This window comes from Amblyraja radiata, chromosome 32 (assembly GCF_010909765.2).
Source record: "Amblyraja radiata isolate CabotCenter1 chromosome 32, sAmbRad1.1.pri, whole genome shotgun sequence".
Taxonomy (NCBI): Eukaryota; Metazoa; Chordata; class Chondrichthyes; order Rajiformes; family Rajidae; genus Amblyraja; species Amblyraja radiata.
The window spans coordinates 28981920-29003174 of record NC_045987.1 but is presented as its reverse complement, the minus strand read 5'-3'; the positions used below and the strand labels follow the sequence as shown (position 1 = coordinate 29003174).

General features: G+C 44.7%; 1 protein-coding gene across 4 annotated transcripts in view; it reads left to right on the top strand.

The window, feature by feature from the left end:
* whrn (whirlin) overlaps positions 1–21255 on the top strand; it is a 190508-nt gene that overhangs the window by 112813 nt on the left and 56440 nt on the right. For 3 of the 4 annotated variants that reach the window (XM_033049267.1, XM_033049268.1, XM_033049270.1), the window contains 3 exons: positions 8850–9046; positions 11517–11553; positions 18165–18377. In XM_033049267.1, coding sequence (XP_032905158.1) covers positions 8850–9046; positions 11517–11553; positions 18165–18377 — 447 coding nt within the window. The remainder of the gene's footprint in view (positions 1–8849; positions 9047–11516; positions 11554–18164; positions 18378–21255) is intronic. The other variant, XM_033049269.1, reaches the window with a different exon arrangement.

Below are 21255 nucleotides of genomic sequence, written 5' to 3'. Positions count from 1 at the left end.
AAGTGCATGCTTACTTTCAGTGACTGATGAACAAGGACCCCCAGATCTCGTTGTACGTCCCCTTTTCCCAACTTGACACCATTTAAGACGACTTGCATGACACGTGTGTTAATGTGCTCAGACGAAGTTCGTAGTTACCAGTCAGAATTATGGTCAATGAAGCATTCACATATTATTTCTGCTTCAAATAAAGTCACAAACTAAACGTATTCACCAATTAAGACATGACATATACCACAATGACATGCAGCAAAATTATAATATAGTATCTCAACTCATTGCAATTAATGCAATTTTTATTATTTCTTTCCACTTCCAAACAAAAATGTGGTTGGATTATTCAGCGTATGATCAACTTGTGTCAATAAATCCTGTACCTTGATAACATATATGCTTAACCATGCACACTACAGATTGATGCAAGCATGTTTTCTGTGAAGGACCGAAAATTATCATGACATGGCCATAGCATGGGTCGTTATTGATATTGGTACAGAAACACTCTCGCTTCCCACATAATTTATCCACAACAAAATATACAGGTTGCAAGGAATTTTCTAAAGGCATTTTATGATAATAGCTGACAAAACTGACTATACCCACCTGACATGTTAAACATTACACTAACTAACAAGAGATGGCCAAAGGACATAAATGCTACAAATGTTCTTTTGGTAATATATTTAAAGGTGTCAAGCCGCCACATTACCGGACATTCAGATTAGATGTATGTGTTGTGAACAGCAATGAAGATACCCAGTTTGTAAGCAACAATTTAAAAAATATTGTTGATAAACGCTGTTTCCATCATTCGCACTTCAGAATTAACGTTAAAATTTCAACTGAAATATCTTCTGACCAAATTTGTGATTTATATGGCTGACTGTAGAAGTAAAACTTGGATAAATCCAACATATCGTTGTGAATGTTGCTCATTAGAGTAGGAGTAAACGGGTCCTTTTCAGAAAGGCAGGCAGTGACTAGTGGGGTACTGCAAGGCTCAGTGCTGGGACCCCAGCTATTTACAATATATATTAATGATCTGGATGAGGGAATTGAATGCAACATCTCCAAGTTTGCGGATGACATGAAGCTGGGGGGCAGTGCTAGCTGTGAGGAGGATGCTAGGAGGCTTCAAGGTGACTTGGATAGGTTGGGTGAGTGGGCAAATGCATGGCAGATGCAGTATAATGTGGATAAATGTGAGGTTATCCACTTTGGTGGCAAAAACAGGAAAGTAGACGATTATCTGAACGGTGGCCGATTAGGAAAAGGGGAGATGCAACGAGACCTGGGTGTCATGGTACACCAGTCATTGAAAGTAGGAATGCAGGTGCAGCAGGCAGTGAAGAAAGCAAATGGTATGTTAGCATTCATAGCAAAAGGATTTGAGTAAAAGAGCAGGGAGGTTCTACTGCAGTTGTACAGGGTCTTGGTGAGACCACACCTGGAGTATTGCGTACAGTTTTGGTCTCCTAATCTGAGGAAAGACATTCTTGCCATAGAGGGAGTACAGAGAAGGTTCACCAGACTGATTCCTGGGATGGCAGGACTTTCATATGAAGAAAGACTGGATAGACTCGGCTTGTACACGCTAGAATTTAGAAGATTGATAGCGGATCTTATAGAAACTTACAAAATTCTTAAGGGGTTGGACAGGCTAGATGCAGGAAGATTATTCCCGATGTTGGGGAAGTCCAGAACTAGGGGTCACAGTTTAGGGATAAGAGGGAAGTCTTTTAGGACCGAGATGAGAAAATCATTTTTTACACAAAGAGTGGTGAATCTGTGGAAATCTCTGCCACAGAAGGTAGTTGAGGCCAGTTCATTGGCTATATTTAAGAGGGAGTTAGATGTGGCTCTTGTGGCTAAAGGGATCAGGGGATATGGAGAGAAGGCAGGGATGGGATATTGAGTTGGATGATCAGCCATGATCATATCGAATGGCGGTGCAGGCTCGAAGGGCCGAATGGCCTACTCCTGCACCTATGTTTTATGTTTCTATGTTTCTATTAAATAACTACAGTACTGATACTGAGAAGGCAATCGGTGTGGAGTGGATGGATTGAGGCTGGGGAATTAGTGTGTGTTGGTTGGAGTAGGTAAAATTGTGAGGGGAGAGTGCGGGGGATGACAGTGGGTTGAATGGGGGGGATCTGTGCAGGATGGATGGGGGGAGCAGTGCAGGATGAAGGGGTGGAGCAGTGCCGGATGGATGGGTAGTGGCAGAAGAATCAATGCGAGGTGGATAGGGAGATCAGTGCAGGATGAATAGATGGGGGGGGGGTTGATGAGGAGGGGAGCACAGTGGATGTCAGTGAGGACTGAATAGAGGCAGGAATGGGGATCAGTGCGGGATGGAGAGGAGGGGTCTCAGGATAAGGGGAGTAGAGGGGGTCGTACAAGAGAGAGAGAGAGAGAGAGAGAGAGAGAGAGAGAGAGAGAGAGGGAGGTAGGGGCAGAAGTGGTGGGAAGGAAGGTCAGCGCTCCTCGGACAACACCAGCATCATCGCTCAAATCACTATCAAAATATGGAGGGGACCGGGGGACAGAATATCTTGGCGGCCGCGCGCGCATGCGCACACTGACACCCACGCGCGAGGCTTCGGGGGCCCTGAGAACGGTAATTTCAGCTCAATCCAGCGCTAAATGCAGCTCAACTGTGCCTGTCTCGCCTACAGCCCTGTCTCAATCCAGACAGGGACAGGCAGAGTTGAGCTATGTTTAGTGCTGCTTCTCTGCGCTGGCTGTGCGCCTGTGGGCACCGATCCCGTCTGACTCCCGACGCCTCTGTCCACTCGCGGGCGTGGGGAGGCTCTCGGGTGGAGACGGGGATGGTCCAGTGGCGGTTCGGCAGCGATTGTAGCGCCGGAGCTCAGGATCGGTCCTGGCTGTGGTGCAGGGCTGCCGAGAGTGTTTTGGCACGTCTCCCTCCTCCAATCACCGGGCTCTATCCTCAGCCCCCCCCCCCCCTCTACTTCCGCCTCTGACCGACACTTCCCTCCAAGGGTTTTGAAAGCGCCGTTGGCGGAGTGGCAGCAGCGGCCGCTAACAGCAAAGATCCTATAGCGTTATCAGGCCGGGCGGGGTGCGGGAGGAGGAGGAGATGGAGCCGCCGCTGCTGCTGTGCGGGGCCTGTCATTCGCTCCGACCTTCCGTCACGCCACACTTAGTATCTTTCCCACTTTATATCTTTGGTATAAACCAAGTTGCCAAGCCGGGCAAAATGACTCGGCATTTAGGTTGCCTGGCGGCACTTTAAGTGGTCAGTGGCACCCGGGCAACCGCTAATTTCGAGCCCTGCTTTTCAGAATGGCAGGCAGTGGCGAATGGAGTGTCGCAAGGCTCGGTGTTGGGGCCGCAACTGTTTACCATATATATCAATGATTTGGAAGAAGGAATTAGGAGCAACACTAGCAAGTTTGCAGATGACACAAAGCTGGGTGGCAGTATGAACTGTGAAGAGGATGTTAGGGGGTTGCAGGGTGACCTGGACAGGTTGAGTGAGTGGGAAGATGCGTGGTAGATGCAGTATAATATAGTTAAATGTAAGGTTATCCACTTTGGCGGCAAAAACAAGGGGGCAGATTATTATCTCAATGGGGTTAGGTTAGGTAAGGGGGAGGTACAGAGATACCTGGGTGTCCTTGTACACCAGTCACTGAAAGTTGGCGTGGAAGTACAGCAAGCAGTGAAGAAAGCTAATGGAATGTTGGCCTTCATAACAAGAGGATTTCAGTATAGGAGTAAAGAGGTTCTTCTGCAGTTGTATAGGGCTCTGGTGAGACCACATCTGGAGTAGTGTGTACAGTTTTGGTCTCCTAATTTGAGGAAGGACATCCTTGTGATTAAAGCAGTGCAGCGTAGGTTCACGAGATTGATCCCTGGGATGCGGGACTGTCATATGAGGAAAGATTGAAAAGACTAGGCTTGTATTCACTGGAGTTTAGAAGGATGAGGGGAAATCTTATAGAAACATATAACATTATTGAAGGACTGGTCAAGCTAGATACAGGAAAAATGTTCCCAATGTTGGGCGAGTCCAGAACCAGGGGCCACAGGCTTAGAATAAAGGGGAGGCCATTTAAGACTTAGGTGAGAAAAAACTTTTTCACCCAGAGAGTTGTGAATTTATGGAATTCCCTGCCACAGAGGGCAGTGGAGGCCAAGTCACTGGATGGATTTAAGAGAGAGTTAGATAGAGCTCTAGGGGCTAGTGGAGTCAAGGGATATGGGGAGAAGGCAGGCACGGGTTATTGATAGGGGACGATCAGCCATGATCACAATGAATGGCGGTGCTGGCTTGAAGGGCCAAATGGCCTCCTCCTGCACCTATTTTCTATGTTTCTATGCAACCTGGTGCCAAAACTACAACTTCTCCATCAATGTCAGAAAGACAAAGGAGATTGTGATTGACTTCAGGAAGTGAAGTAGTAAACACACCCTGGTAAACATTGATGGCGCCGAAGCAAAGATGGTCAAAAGGTTCAAGTGCTTAGGAATAAATATCACCAGCAATTTGTCCTGGACCAGCCGCATCGAACCAATGGCGAAGAAAGCATACAAATGCCTCTACTTCCTGAGAAGGCTTAGGAAGTCAGCATGTCCCCAACAATCCACACCAACTTCTACGGATATGCCACAGAATGTATCTTATTGGGATGCATTGCAGCATGGTTTGAAAACTGCTCCATCCAAGATCGCAAGAAATTGCAGAGAGTTACGTTCAGTTCAGTTTAGTTTATTGTCACGTGTACCGTGGTACAATGAAAAGCTTTTGTTGTGTGCTAACCAGTCAGCGGAAAGACAATACATTATTACAATTGAACTATTTACTGTGTATAGATACACGATAAGGGAATAACGTTTGTGCAAGGTAAAGCTAATAAAATCTGATTAAAGATAGTCTGAGGATCACCGATGAGGTAGATAGTAGTCCAGGACTGCTTTCTAGTTGTGGTAGGATGACAGCTAGAAAGACACCATCCCTGATTCTGGTGGTGTTTTCACACTTCTATACCTTTTGCCCAATGGGAGAGAGGAGAAGAGGGAGAAGGCAGGGTGGGACTCGTCCTCGATTATGCTGCTGGCCTTGCTGAGGCAGTGTAAGGTGTAAATTGAGTCAATAGAAGGGAGGTTGGTTTGTGTGATGGTCTGCGCTGTGTGATGGGATGTGTACCGCTTTGCTTCTTGAAATCGAACACTCTCTCCTTTGTGTTGCTGACATTGAAAGAAAGGTTGTTATCTCGACATCAACACACGAGGTACTCAATCTTTCCTGTACTCTGGTTGTGAACATAGCACAGACCATCATGCAAACCAACGTCCCTTCCACGGACTGCACCTACACTTCACGCTGCCTCGGCAAGACTGCCAGCATATTCACGGACCAGGCTTCCCCTGTCACTCGCCCTTCTTCCATCTCCATTCAGGGAAGAGGTACAGAAGTTTGAAAATGCAGCGCCAGCAGTTGTCTGTCTTTTCACCGTTTTATTTTTATTTTTAGTTAGTTAAAGTGTTTTGTTTGGAAGTCTAGACTTTTTTGTGTGGGGGGTGGGGGGGGGGAAACTGCCTTTCAGGGTCCCTACCTGGTCGGAGAGGCAGCTTTTCTCCGGGCTGCAGCTTCGACCCGTCCTCGCGGCCTACCAGCGGGCCTGGAGCGGCGTTTCCTGTCGCGGACCGCCCAGAACCTCGGCTTCGGCGGCGGCACAGCGCTGGAGCGCTATCGTGGAGCGGGTGATGCCTTGCCTGGGTCGCCGCACTGGAGCTCCGGTGAGCTGAGACCGCCGGGTAAAACATCGCAGAGCTGCGGGACTGTGGAGCGACCAGCTGCGGGCGGCAGCGCTGAACTTAACATCGGGAGCCTGGGATCTCTAGATGAGATCGCCAGTGGTGGAGCTCCAACCGTCGCGGCCTTGTCGGCTTCGGAAGCCGCGGCCTCCAGTACGGAGGAGCCGTTCCAGGGTTCCCATGCCGCTGTGAGGACTCTCCCGATGCCGGTACACCACCACCCGGCGATAACGGCCAGGAACATCGGGCCTCCGTAGAAGCAACTGTGGAGGCCTCAATAGGCCTGACTATGGGTGAACTGGGGTTGGGGACTGGACTTTGTGCCTTCCCTCATGGTGGGAGCCATTGTGGGGGGATGTTCTTTGTGTTTAAGACTCTCATTGGTGTTATGTCTGTATTCTTTTTTTGTGTGCTGCAAAACGGCAAAAAGCATTTCACTTCATTACACCTCGGTGTATGTGAATGTGACCAATAAAATACCTTTGATACCTCATGTATTGCCAATTGTTATTTATTGCCCGGAACAATAACCACAATGAAGTAAGTAAGGTGACAGTAGTTTTCTAATTAACTTCCAACTTTATACATCATGGTAACTTACAAGATGGCTGCAGCCTTTCAGATTGTGTCTCGGCCGATTCCAGCGCAAGTCCCGTGTCACCATCCTCCGATTGAAATGTGTTTCCAATCTACCGCGCACACAAATACCAGCGATGTTCCTGGCCGGTAGGGATGTTGCCGCGCATGCTCGTTAAGATGCCGGTGAGCATGTGCGGGAGTTACCGTTCCGAACGGTACACCTCCAGATTCAGGGACACTTTCTTCCCAGCGTGTCAGCCAATTGAATCATGCTCTCTCCCCCATCTCCCATGGGTGGTAGACCTCCCATTTACTTCATTGGAGACCTTGGAACTATCTTTAATAGATACAAAATGCAGGAGTAACTCAACAGGACAGGCAGAATCTCTGGAAAGAAGGAATGGATCGAGACCCTCTTCAGACTGAGCGTTGGGGAGAGGGAGTATGGAGATATGGAAGGGTAAGGTGTGAAAACGACAGATCAAAGTAGATGGTGATAAGCAAATGTAGAATGGTTCTACATTAGAATGGGTACAGAAATGTCACCCATTCCCCTCTCCGGTCTGCCAGAGCTACTAAGCTACTAGGCATTTTTTGTCTATCTTCGATGTAAACCAGCATATGCAGTTCCATCCTACACATTTGAACTATCTTTAATGGACTTTGTTGGACATCTATATTACTAAAAGTCTGATCTTGACCACTTCCTGTTGTTCTGTATATTAATTTTCGAGAAAAACGCTGCCACTTTTGGCTGTGATTTTTGGCCATCTTACTCATATAGTCCGCCTCCGCTGTGCAGGACAAGAGGATTTTTCCCAGCGATGAAAAATAAAAGAGTTATTAGTGTTTAAAACATGTTGAGATTCTCTCTCCTGAAGGCCACGCCCCTTCCGGAGGGACTATAAAACCCAGAAGTGATGAGTGCCTCAGTCAGTCACTGCGAGAGGGTCTCGTCTCTCAGTCTGAGCTGTGAATAACACTGAACACATGTCTACTAAACTGTGAGTGTGGTTTTACTGACCTTGAGTGCCCTTAATGTGGTTTGAAAATGAAAATGTGGGTGGTTTGAAAAAGCACAGCAAATCGTTGGTGGTTGGTTTGCAATAAAGCACAGCAAATGGTTGGTGGTGGTTGGTTTGAAATAAAGCACCACGAATGGTTGGTGGTGGTTGGTTTGAAATAAAGCACAGCAAATGGTTGGTGGTGGTTGGTTTGAAATAAAGCACAGCAAATGGTTGGTGGTGGTTGGTTTGAAATAAAGTACAGCAAATGGTTGGTGGTGGTTGGTTTGAAATGGCAAATGATCAAAAGTCTAAACTTGACAACTTTCTGTTTGCACTGTATATTGATTTTAGATAAAACGCTACCACTTACGGCTGTGATTTTTGGCCATCTTACTCAGTCCCCCTCCGCTTATCAGGTGCAGAGGATTCTTCCCATCAATGAAAAATAAAAGTGTTATTAGTGTTTAAAAAATGTTGATGATCTCTCTTATAACAAATGTAAAGCACTTTGGCCAACGAGAGTTGTTTTTTTAAATGTGCTATATAAATAAATGCGACTTGACTTGACTTGACTCTCTCCTGTCAATCATGCCATGAAGGCCACGCCTCTTCCGGTGGGAGGGGGGAGGGATTATAAAACTCGGAAGTGAGGGTGTGGCTCAGTCTCTGCAAGATGGTGGAGGGAGAGGGAGAGGTCACGACTGCCTGAGCTGTGAATCAACTGAACACACTGAATGTCTACTGAACTGTGAGTGTGGTGTTTATGTGGTGTTTTGTGTGGTTTTATGGTGGTTTCACCCTGCTTGAAATGGTAATGAAACTGCATTTGAATTTGATGGCCTTGCACCCTGCTTGAAGTGGTAAGAAATTGCACATGAATTTGGTGGCCTTGCACCCTGCTTGAAATGGAATTTCAAGGAATAGCCGTGAGTCAACTACCAGCCCACCAGCTGTGAGTGAGCTACCAGCACATCAGGCTTGAGTGACTGAGCTGCTACCCCAAGAATCCATTTGGCCCACAATGTCCATACTAGCCCTCGAAACCTGTCCCTTCAGCCCACGGCACCCATACTAGCGCTCCAGAACCCCAATATTGGAATTGGTGGAGAGGTGGAATATTGTGTTGGGGGACCAGCCCTCCCATGTGAACATGGGACCCAACGGGTCCCACTTAGTCTAGTATTGCACTAGATGTTGCACCCTTTGCTTGCATTTGTGCACTGCGGAAGACTTGACTGTAATCATGTGTAGTCTTTTTGTTGACTGGATAGCACGCCACAAAAAGCTTTTCACTTGTACCTCGGTACAAGTGACAATAATAAACTAATCTAAACTAAACTAAACTGAAGTCGCTGCCAACCTGAAGGGTAGAGGAACACACTATAACTGCCTTAAAATGGTGTTTTGTGGTTAATTCCAGCAGTCATTGTCGTATTAGTCCAAGTCACCATGAAACTTTCTTTGCTTCATTAGGTTGGAGACCAGATTATAGAAGTGAATGGAAGGAGTTTTCTCAATATTCCCCACGACGAAGCTGTAAAAATGTTGACATCTTCTCGCCACCTCATGCTGACGATAAAAGATGTTGGGAGATTGCCCCATGCCCGTACTGTGGTGGATGAGACCAATTGGATAAGTGGCCCTGAAATGATTGAGACTACCGGAACAGAGTAAGTCACAGCTCCCTTTCATTCTGTTCATCCATAGAATTAATGGGTTTATTGTCAGAAATAAATCAAAGCTGCAGGTAAGGCAGTACACTGGGGTTGCTCTTTGGTGAAAGCTATGGTTTACAGTTACGGTAATCTTTATATTTATGGTTGCATCCACAATCCTGTGCTTGAGTGCACATTTACAGTGAAGAGCATAACAAGTGCCGGTTCAGTCAATTCTTAACCTGATCAGGCCCTGGACATTTATCTGCCTTCATGCATCTTAAGTTGCTCAGCAACTCACCTACTGTAATACAGACTGTCCTCCGGACTTTGCCATTACCTTTGCCAAGTTCCCTTGTCTTCATGTCCTTCTCCATAGTAAAAACAGAAGAGAAATTCATTAAGGACTTTGCCCATCATCTGTGTCTTCAAATATATATTTTGCACCTTAAGATGCCTTATTCTATTACTCTTTCTCCCTTAAAGCTCTGGAATTTTTTGAGGATGTAACTAGGAAAATGGACAAGGGGGAGCCAGTGGATGTAGTGCACCTGGACTTTCAGAAAGCATTTGATAAGGACCCACATAGGAGATTAGTGGGCAAAATTAAGGCACATGGTATTGGGGATAGAGTGCTGACATGGATAGAAAATTGTTTGGCAGACAGGAAACAAAGAGTAGGGATTAACAGGATCTGGGGGTCCTTGCTCATCAGTCACTGAAAGTAAGCATGCAGGTACAGCAGGCAGTGCAGAAAGTGAATGGCATGTTGGCCTTCATAACAGGAGGAGTTGAGTAAAGGAGCAAAGAGGTTCTTCTGCAGTTGTGTAGGGCACTAGTGAGACTACACCTGGAGTATTGTGTGCAGTTTTGGTCCCCTAATTTGAGGAAGGACATTCTTGCTATTGAGGGAGTGCAGCGTAGGTACACAAGGTTAATTCCTAGGATGACAGGACTGTCATGTGCTGAGAGAATGGAGGGGCTGGGCTTGTATACTCCGGAATTTAGAAGGATGAGAAGGATTCTTATTGAAACATATAAGATTATTAAGGGGATATGGGGAGAAGGCAGGAATGGGGTACTGATTGTGGATGATTAGCCATGATCACATTGAATGGTGGTGCTGGCTCGAAGGGCCGAATGACCTACTCCAGCACCTATTGTCTATTGTCCATTGTCTATTGTCTATTGTGCCATTAAAAGACTCTTTGGATTCTCCTTCATCTTCTCTGTCAAAGCTTCTCTGTCAATTTCATGCCCCCTGATGCATCAACTTCTGATTTACTTCTTTAAAAGACTTATGCATCTCTATACTTATAAAACTCTGATCTTGGGGGGGGGGGGTGGGGTGTTCATACTGTGTGTGTGTGTTCATACTGTTGGAAAAAACGCCGTCCTGACGATATCATTTTGACATATTCCTGTAGAGATTTATCCGGTGAAGTCAAAAATCGGCTTACCTGAAAATATCTTGCTTTATTTCTTGAGCTATTTATGAAAATGTTCACAGATCTGAAATCTCTTTGAAAATAAACGAGCTGATCACGTCACAATGGGTCTGCATCGTGTGTCTGCCTGTGCGCACTGTTTTTCACACGCAGTTACGTCACCCGACTCGCAGTCATTTGGTCGCTGCCCGCTCGCTGTGGCCCCACCCCCTGGGCCAGCTGTCCCGCACCGCCTGCAGCCCAGCCGCCCTTACCCCCCCTGGCTCTGGATTGACCGCTGACCGCTCCACATCTTTCCTGTAATGGAGTGACTGGAACTGTGGGGCAAGAGACTGGTGGGAGTCTGGAGTGCATTGCCGAGGTGGTGGTGGAGGCAGCTTCGAAAGTGGTGTTTCAGAGGTTTTTAGATAGGCACATGGAAGTGTAGGGAATAGAGGAATATGGATCATATACAGGCAGATGAGACCAGGCTTCGCTCGGCACAAACAATGTTGTTCCTGTGCTGTACTGTTCTATGTTTTCTATTCTAATAGCCGCAAAGACCCTGTAGATGCTGAAGATATCTACTTAGTAATTATGTATCTTTTGCTCATTCTGCCATGGAATTATGTTTGGAATTTTTAATAAAGCAAATATACCGTCATCAATGCTCAGTCATTGAAAGGTATCATCCCTTGCAGTTTTGATCTAGAATGCAGCGTTGGTACCTGTACTGCCAATACCGTGTTCTGGAGGGGAGTGGTGTGGGAAGGGGGAATCGGAAGTAAACATTATTGATGCCTTTGTCTCTGCACCTATGTTTATTTCTAAATAAAATGATAGAAAGGTAAGGAAAATCAAGATTTTCTGGCAGATGTCGGACAGAGCACAAAAACCGGAGATGGAATAAATATTGTGTATCCACCGAGCTGCTTGCATGTACGCTGTCAGAATAGTCGCTGAAGGTTTGTTGTGTGATGTTGCTTAAGACAGCTGCTACGTCCTGATGCCAGTGGGTGACGAGAGTTATTTAAAATAGCCTCATTTTTCTCTTCCAGGATTGCCAAAGAAGATACTGGGCAGGCAGTTACAAAGGTAGGACAGAAATCTGTTTCACGTGTTTGTGGTTAATTCATTTCCACGGTAATAGAACAAGCAGCCAGAGGAGGTAGTTGAGGCAGCTACTATAACGACATTTGAGACATTTGAACAGGTAAATGGATAGGAATGTTTGAGAGGGATATGGGCCAAACATGGGAAGGTAGGACTACCATAAATGGGACATTTTGGTTAGCATGGACAGTTGTGCCAAAGGGCCTGTTTCCATGTTGTATGACTCTATGACTATGACTAATGCAACATTATAAATATCTATATATTATTTTTCATCAGTACATAGAACACATCTAAGAATGTTTTATCGCACCCTAGCACAATTTCCACAAGCCAGTGAAATGAGAAAGAAATTACATTTATTCACTAAATCGATTGTCTGATTATTCCAGGGCAGATTGTGGAATATGCACTACAAAAAAGACACATGTTTTTCTTTTTATCTCAATTTTGTGAGACCTGGATTTTAGGCGTTATGGGGCAAAGGCAGGAGAATGGGGTTGAGAGGGAAAGCTACTGTAGATCCGCCATGATTGAATGGCAGAGTGGACGATGGGCCATATGGTGGGTGCTTGAAACGAGCTGCCAGAGGAGGTAGTTGCGGTAGGTACTATAACAATATTTCAACAAATACATGGGCAGGTTTTGCGGCATATGGGCCACATACGAGCAAGTGTGGCTAGTGTAGATGGGGTATCTTGGTCGGCATGGGCAAGTTGGGCTGAAGGGTGTGTTTCATTCTGTATGAATCTATCAACCCCAAATTATGGGGTTTGATGCAAACCTTCTGCCATTATACAGTTGGCGAAGGAACTATAGTTGTTCAGGAACTGGTCAATACCTTATCAAGCCAGAAAAGTGAAAAATAAATAGCTAATATAACACTGCTGATGGAACATGTGTGGTTTTCATATTTTCAGTACCAGCTTGATTTTATGTTCATGTGTTCTATGAAATTCACATTCCACAATCTGCCCTATAATAACTAGACAATCGATTTAGTGAATAAATTTAATTCCTTCCTCATTTCATTGGCTTGTTGAAATGTTGCTACTATTCAAGATGATATTGCACAATTCCACCCATAGATACATAGACAATAGGTGCAGAGGTAGACCATTCGGCCCTTCGATCCAGCACCGCCATTCACTGTGATCATGACTGATCATCCACAATCAGTACCCCATGCCCCTTGATTCCGCTAGCCCGAAGACCTCCATCTAACTCTCTTTTTAATGCATCCAGTGAATCGGCCTCTACTGCCATCTGAGGCAGAGAATCCCACAAATTCACAACTCTGTGTGAAAAAGTTTTTCCTCACCTCAGTTCTAAATGGCCTACCCCTTATTCTTAAACTGTGGCCCCTGGTTCTAGACTCCCCCAACATCAGGAACATTTCCCTGCCTCTAGCATGTCCAATCCCTTAATGATTTTATATATTTCTGTAAGATCCCCTCATATCCTTCTAAATTCTCTGTGGGAACTAACTCGGGCCCTGGCAGTGACCTGGCCCAGACGTTGGGGTAATTTATTGAGATCACTCTCAAATGGGTGAGATTTTTCGTTGGCAGTGTAGAGCACCGATACTCTTAAGAACAGCCTGGACAGCGTCAATGAGTTAGAGGTGGGCTGGAGAGTGTGACTTCCGGCAAACAGCTTATCATAGGGTCACAACCCGAAACATCGGTTATTCATGTTATCCAGAACTGCTGCCTGACCTGCTGAGTTAATCCAGCACTGTGTCTTTTTTAAGAAAACAGCACCTGCAGTTTTTACAGTTTATGATAGGGTAAATGTTCTCATAAAATAGAGATTGTTTAATTAGTGGAGGAAACAGAAACTACAGCATCCTATCCCCATACAAGCTAGGTAATTTCTCCAGAAAAATGCAGTGTATGGAGGATGGTTAAATACAAATTCTGTGCATAAAACTAGTTCGTTACAGTATTGTAGACAAATCGCCAGATTGATGGGGTATTACCTAATCACCACTTCAGCCTTCCGAGTATGATGAAGACATACCCCATAAACTTTCAGATAAAATGACTGTGCCCATCTAGAGCTTTGTTGTTGAAGATATCATTAGATTTGTGTCTCAATATAAATATCTGGGAAATATAATTGACGATTCTCTCTCTTTTAAACCTCATATCCAGCAACTTGTGAAAAAACTAAAGATAAAATTAGGTTTTTAATTAGAAACAAATCTTGTTTTTCTTTTGAAGCCAAAAAAAGACTTGTTGCTGCAATGTTTATGTCTGTGTTGGACTATGATGATGTTTTATATATGAATGCATCTTCAAAATGCCTACAGTCTTTGGACACGGTCTACCACGGAGCACTGAGATTTGTTACTAATTTTAAAACCCTCACGCACCACTGCACTTTGTATGCTCAAGTTGGATGGTTTGCCCTGTCCACCCACAGACTCCATCATTGGCATATCCTTATTTATAAGACTATCCTCGGTGTTCTTCCTTCATACCTGCAGAAGTATGTAATTCGAAAAAGCACAGGAACTTATCAGCTCCGCTCTGAGGACTTGTTCTTACTAACTGTACCTAAAGTCCGTACTGAACTGGGGAAAAGGGCATTTAGTTATGCTGCTCCCTTCGCATGGAACCAGCTGCAGAATGAACTGAAACTTAAGGAGCTGGTTTCTATTAACAGATTTAAATCCCTTCTTAATGATGTTGAAGCGGGCTCTTCTGTCTGTACATGCTTTGTTTGATGATGTTCTGACTGTGACTCTATTTATATGTTCTCTGTTGTTTTTTTTAAATTATTGTCTGTAACTGGAACTGTGCTGCTGCCTGTCTTGGCCAGGACTCTTGTAAAAGAGATTTTTAATCTCAATGAGACTTCTCCTGGTTAAATAAAGGTTAAATAAAATAAAAAATAAAAATTTGTTCTAAATGCATGTTTCTAGTCCCGCTACATGCCTCCACCTACATCTCTACATCATTTCATTTACTATTCTGGCTGGAAACCTTGCAGACAGAATCCCAAGTACCACTACATGTGAAATGCCTACCTCTTGCATGATCTTCTTTTCAAGTCCATTATTAATTGCAATTTGCACCATTGCTGATTTTAATGACTTTGTAATCATCTGTAACAGCAGATGTATCTTGGAATTATACATAGAAACATAGAAAATAGGTGCAGGAGGAGGCCATTCGGCCCTTCGAGCCAGTGATCATTGTGATCATGGCTGATCGTCCCCTGTGCCTGCCTGAATAACCCGTGCCTGCCTTCTCCCCATATCCCTTGACTCCACTAGCCCCTAGAGCTCTATCTAACTCTCTCTTAAATCCATCCAGTGACTTGGCCTCCACTGCCCTCTGTGTCAGGGAATTCCATAAATTCTCAACTCTCTGGGTGAAAAGGTTTTTTCTCACCTGTCTTAAATGACCTCCCCTTTATTCTAAGACTGTGGCCCTTGGTTCTGAACTCGCCCAACATTGGGAACATTTTTCCTGCATCTAGCTTGTCCAGTCCTTTTTTAATTTTATGTTTCTATCAGATCCTCCCTCATCCTTCTAAACTCTAGTGAATACAAGCCTAGTCTTTTCAATCTTTCCTCATATGACAGTCCCGCCATCCCAGGGATCAATCTCGTGAACCTACGCTGCACTGCCTCAATCTCAAGGATGTCCTTCCTCAAATTAGGAGACCAAAACTGTACACAATACTCCAGATGTGGTCTCACCAGAGCCCTATACAACTGCAGAAGAACCTCTTTACTCCTATACTGAAATCCTCTTGTTATGAAGGCCAACATTCCATTAGCTTTCTTCACTGCCTGCTGTACCTGCACGCCAACTTTCAGTGACCGGTGTACAAGGACACCCAGGTCTCACTGTACCTCCCCCTTACCTAACCTAACCCCATTGAGATAATAATCTGCCCCTTTGTTTTTGCCGCCAAAGTGAATAACCTCACATTTATCTATATTATACTGCATCTGCCACGCATCTGCCCACTCACTCAACCTGTCCAGGTCACCCTGCAACCTCCTAACATCCTCTTCACAGTTCACACTGCCACCCAGCTTTGTGTCATCCGCAAACTTGCTAGTGTCGCTCCTAATTCCCTCTTCCAAATCATTAATATATATGGTAAACAGTTGCAGCCCCAACACCGAGCCTTGCGACACTCCACTCGCCACTGCCTGCCATTCTGAAAAGGACCCGTTCACTCCTACTCATTGCTTCCGGTCTGCCAACCAATTTTCTATCCATGTCAACACCCCTACCCCCAATACCATCTGCTCTAATTTTAGTCACCAGTCTCCTGTGCGGGATCTTATCAAAGGCTTTCTGAAAGTCTAGATACACTACATCCACTGGCACCCTTTCATCCATTTTACTTGTCACATCCCCAAAAAATTTCAGAAGATTAGTCAAGCATAATTTCCCTTTCATAAATCCATGTTGACTTGGACTAATCCTTTTACTGCTTTCCAAATGTCCCATTATTACCTCTTTAATAATTGACTCCAGCATCTTTCCCACCACCAAAGTCAGGCTAACTGGTCTGTAATTCCCCGTTTTCTCTCTCGCTCCTTTCTTGAAAAGTGGGATAACATTAGCTATCCTCCAATCCACAGGAACTGATCCTGAATCTATTGAACATTGGAAAATGATCACCAATGCGTCCACTATTTCTAGAGCCACCTCCCTGAGGACCCTGGGATGCAGACCGTCGGGCCCAGGAGATTTATCATCCTTCAGTCCCATTAGCCTACCCAATACTATTTCTCGCCTAATGAAAATGTCTTTCAGTTCCTCTGCCCCCTTAGATCCTCTGTCCTCCAGTACATCTGGGAGATTGTTTGTGTCTTCCTTAGTGAAGACAGATCCAAAGTACCTATTCAACTCTTCTGCCATTTCCTTGTTGCCCATAATAATTTCACCCGTGTCGGCCTTCAAGGGACCCACATTTGACTTTTCTACTCTTTTTCCCCTTAACATATCTAAAGAAGCTTTTACTGTCCTTCTTTATATTTCTGGCCAGCTTCCCCTCGTACTTCATCTTTTCAGCCCGTATTGCCCGTTTTGTTTCCTTCTGTTGTCCTATGAATGTTTCCCAATCCTCTGGCTTCTGGCTACTCTTTGCTGTGTTATACATCTTTTCTTTTAGTTTTATTCTATCCCTAACTTCTCTTGTCAGCCACGGTTGCCTCCTGCTCCCCTTAGAATCTTTCTTCCGTTTTGGAATGAAATGATGTGCCTCCCGGATTATGCCCAGAAATTCCTGTCATTGCTGTTCCACCGTCATTCCTGCTAAGATCCCTTTCCAGTCTACTTTGGCCAGCTCCCCTCTCATACCTTCATAGTCCCCTTTGTTCAACTGCATCACTGCCACTTCCGATTTAATGTTCTCCTTCTCAAATACACTGAGCCAACAAAAGTCAGGAACAGATTTTATGTGGGCTAGAATTAGAATAAATTAACTAGAATTAATGATTCTTTTTTTCTGGATTGAACTGAGTTTTTGTTTTGTAGAAAGTTTCCTTTTTTCTAAGGGATATAAAAAAATAAATCATGTACTTTCTGACAAATTATGCACTTCTCAGGAATCTATAATCAAGATTAAAAAACTGCAGAATCTAAGAAGAGACACCTTGTTATTTTAGAGTTCCATTCATAGATGCTGCCTCACTATGTTCACTATTTTCTATTCATGTGCACATGGTAATATTGGGCATTTTGGGTACCTGACAAAATGGAGATTTCTGCTTTTGTAAAACCTGCTTGACATCTTTTGCAAAAGCTGCAAAGACCATGAGGATCATGGCTCCAGAGTGTCTGTGGCCTGGGACGAGGTTGAATAAAGGTTGATGTCCAGATGGCCTTTAATTGTTAATATGTATGAGGTTTTGCAGAGGTCTTGCTGCAAATGCATGCTCAGGATTGGTTGGGAAATTATGGGTTATAATAATGTTTATAACTATGTTGCATGGTCTTCGCGTCGTTACTCGTGATTGGTCAAGGAGAGGGGCCTTGCCCAAATTGTTTACTTTACTTGGAAGAATGTTTCTTTGCATAATGGAACTGTTTCCCACTGTGCTTTCTATCGAAACTATGTTATGTGATGTTTTGTGATTGGGTTAGGGAACTGTCAATTAATGTATTTTGTAATCCTTATTGATAATTGTTTTTAGGGGTTGCCCTCCCCCCCACCATGTATTTTACGCTAAGGGTCCATAAGGGAATAAAAGAGGGGAGAGCACATTGGGGTGTGCCGATCTTCTGGGATAGCGCATGAGAGTGTGCTGAGCTTCTGGAATTCTATTTGCACGAGGCTGAAGGGCTTGAACGAGTAGAGACAAGGATCGGACCTGCGGTATTGGACTAGGTTTTGTATTGGTGTTAGATAAAGAGTGATTACCAGTGCTTCGTATGAAACAATCTCTGTGGATGTGCCATCATTTTTACCTTGAAATGGGCAATAGCACCTCAACTTGTTTAGATTGTAAAAGGCTCTGGATAAATGGAAGACCTTCAAATGAAAGATGAGATGAGTTGGCAGCATCACCAATGATTTTGATTGTTGAATAAAATTACCCATTTTGCTATTGATTGCAGCCGGTGTTTTACAAGGGTTTTGCGGGCTCGCAGGTCATGCTGAGCAGCTTGGTGAACCAAGCACGAGCCATGTTGGACGAACAAGCTCGGCATCTGCTGAATGAGCATGAGCAAGCAACCATGGCGTATTATCTCGATGAGTACACGGAGAACAACATCAGTGTTCAGGCATTGGTAATGGCCCTCTTCGAGCTCCTCAATACTCATGCAAAGGTAACCATTGTATTGCTTATCACGAATTGCTTGGCGAATTAGGCAATTTATCAGCCAATATAAGCAAGGTTGCTCTAGGGGAACGGCCAGGGGGGAAGCGGCCTTGTGAGGGAAGTACCTTGAGAGAAAAGTGTGAGTCTTTGGCTCGAGAGTCTTCGGCGAGGAGGAGAGGACGGGACGCGGTGAACACATGACGGGTAAGATGATTCAGTGTGATGCTTGCAAGATGTGGGAGGCCCGGGACACCGATGGAGCCTCTGGCTGCTACAACTGTGGTAAGTGTGTCCAGGTTCAGCTCTTGAATAACCGTGTTGGGGCAGTGGAGAGGCAACTTGATGACTTCAGGATCATCTGGGAAAACTAGAGTTTCCTGGACAGGACCTACAGTGAGGATGTCTTGCCAAGGATACAGGAAGAATAAAGGTTGGTGACTGAGAAAAAGTGGAGTAAACGTGGAGAATAGGAGACCCAGGCGGCTGTGCCTAATAAAAACAGGTACTTGGGAGCTGTCGGGGGAGACGACGCTTCCAGTCCGAGCGGCGGTCAGGTCGATGGCTCCAATCCTAGCGATGAGACTCGACCGGCGAGACCAATGTCGGGCAGACCCATAGTGGTGGAGCGGACTGGAGATTCTGTGACGGCAGGCGAGACTCGAGGAAGGTCTGTTGCCTCCATGGTGCCAGGGTTCAAGATATCACAAACCAAATTCAGAATATCCTCAAGAGGGAAGGTGAACAGCCGGCAGTAGTTGTGCACGTGAGCACAAACGACGTCGGCAAGAAGTGGAAGGAGGTTCTGCAACGTGAGTATAGAGGGTTAGAAAGAAGTCTGAAAAGCAGAACTTCTAGGGTGGTTATCTCTGGATTGCTTCCAGTACCTTGTGCTAGTGAGAGCAGGAACAGGGAGATAGGGGATCTGAATGTGTGGCTGGGGGGCTGGTGCAGGGAACAAGGATTTAGATTTATAGACCACTGGGATCTCCTCTGGGGTGACCTGTACAAAATGGACAGGTTACACCTTAACTGGAGGGAGACTGACCTTCTGGCAGGCAGGTTTGCTGGGGCTACACGTGTGGGTTTAAACTAAATAGTGGGGGGGAGGGATTGACAAATTGGGAGTATAAAGATGGAGTTGGAGGGGAAATAAGTACTGGAAAAGTTACAAATGACTCCCGAATTAATGGGAAGGAAAGTTCGAGAAGGGATAAGAGAATAAGGTCAGGGCCAATAGGGACTGGAGTGAGAGGGGAGGTGAATACCAAAGTCAAAGTGTTTTATATGAATGCGCAAAGTATAGGGGGGTTGCACGTAAGGTCACTGGGTCATAGGGCTTGACGCACGGAGCCGCTCAATCCATCTGGAGTACATCCGTAACTTCCGGGATGTGTTATTAATGCAAGAAACGCGTACTTTCCTACCTGTTAAAAACCACCAAAATGTTGAATTTCTGCGCTGTAAATATAGGGTGATTTCACGAAAGGTCACTGGAGCGTAAATCCCCACTCACGTGACCGAAAATTTTAACTGGGGGACAAGCGTCACTTCCGGTACATGTTAGTGGATGGGAAAACACGCACTTTCACACCCGTTAAAAACATCGAAAACGGCCAGTTTTTGAGCTGCAATTAAGTGAGCCGGTCGGGGTGACCGTGAGGAACAGCTACCTAAATTTACAGTCCAAAAAAAAGATAGAAACTAAGGTAAATACAAGCGGGAACTGAAGGTGTAAAAACGGCGGAAGTTGATTGCCGACATTTTTCGTGGACATTTAAAGATCCAAAATATCGGGAATTATCGCGTTTACTCGCTGCATTTCATCAAAAGTGGCATTATTGACTTTGTTATCTTTATTCATTTGTTATATGAAAAGTATTAAAAGTTAGAAACCCTTCAGTAAAATAGCAAAATCGCCCATGGTTCTCGGGTGGGTTTTAACATGCAAAATGAACACGCTTCTGAAGCTCCATTCACCATTTAAATAATCGTAAGCTTGCATCTCAGTAAAATTGATTTCCAAACGCATTGAGAGTTTACGATTATTTAAATGGTGAATGTAGCTTCAGAAGCGTTTTCATTTTGCATGTTAAAACCCACCCGAGAACCATGGGCGATTTTGCAATTTTACTGACGGGTTTCTAACTTTTAATGCTTTTCATATAACAAATGAATAAAGATAACAAAGTCAATAATGCCACTTTTGATGAAATGCAGCGAGCAAACGCGATAATTCCCGATATTTTGGATCTTTAAATCTCCACGAAAAATGTCGGCAATCAACTTCCGCCGTTTTTACACCTTCAGCTCCCTCTTGTATTTACCTTAGTTTCTATCTTTTTTTTGGACTGTAAATTTAGGTAGCTGTTCCTCACGGTCACCCCGACTGGCTCACTTAATTGCAGCTCAAAAACTGGCCGTTTTCGATGCTTTTAACGGGTGTGAAAGTGCGTGTTTTCCCATCCACTAACATGTACCGGAAGTGACGCTTGTCCCCCAGTTAAAATTTTCGGTCACGTGAGTGGGGATTTAAGCTCCAGTGACCTTTCGTGAAATCACCCTATTGGTGAAGTCGGGGTAAGTGTGAGAGACATGTACCCAACTTCAGAATTCCAAAAGTGAAGCAAAATGAAGGTAAAGAGAAGTGAGAGCTGAAGGGACTACAACAGCTAAAGTGCTTGGTAAACATTGGCTGTGCAGATATCGGAATTGAAAATATTGGGAATTATTGCGTTTGCTCACTGCATTTCATCAACAGTAAGGCATTATTTGTGTTTTTTCATGATTCCTTTGGTATCTAAAAAGTCTCAGAAGTGATAAATCTGGCTGTAAATTTTGCTTCAGATGCATTTTTATTTTGTTAGTAAAAACCCACTTGAGAACCA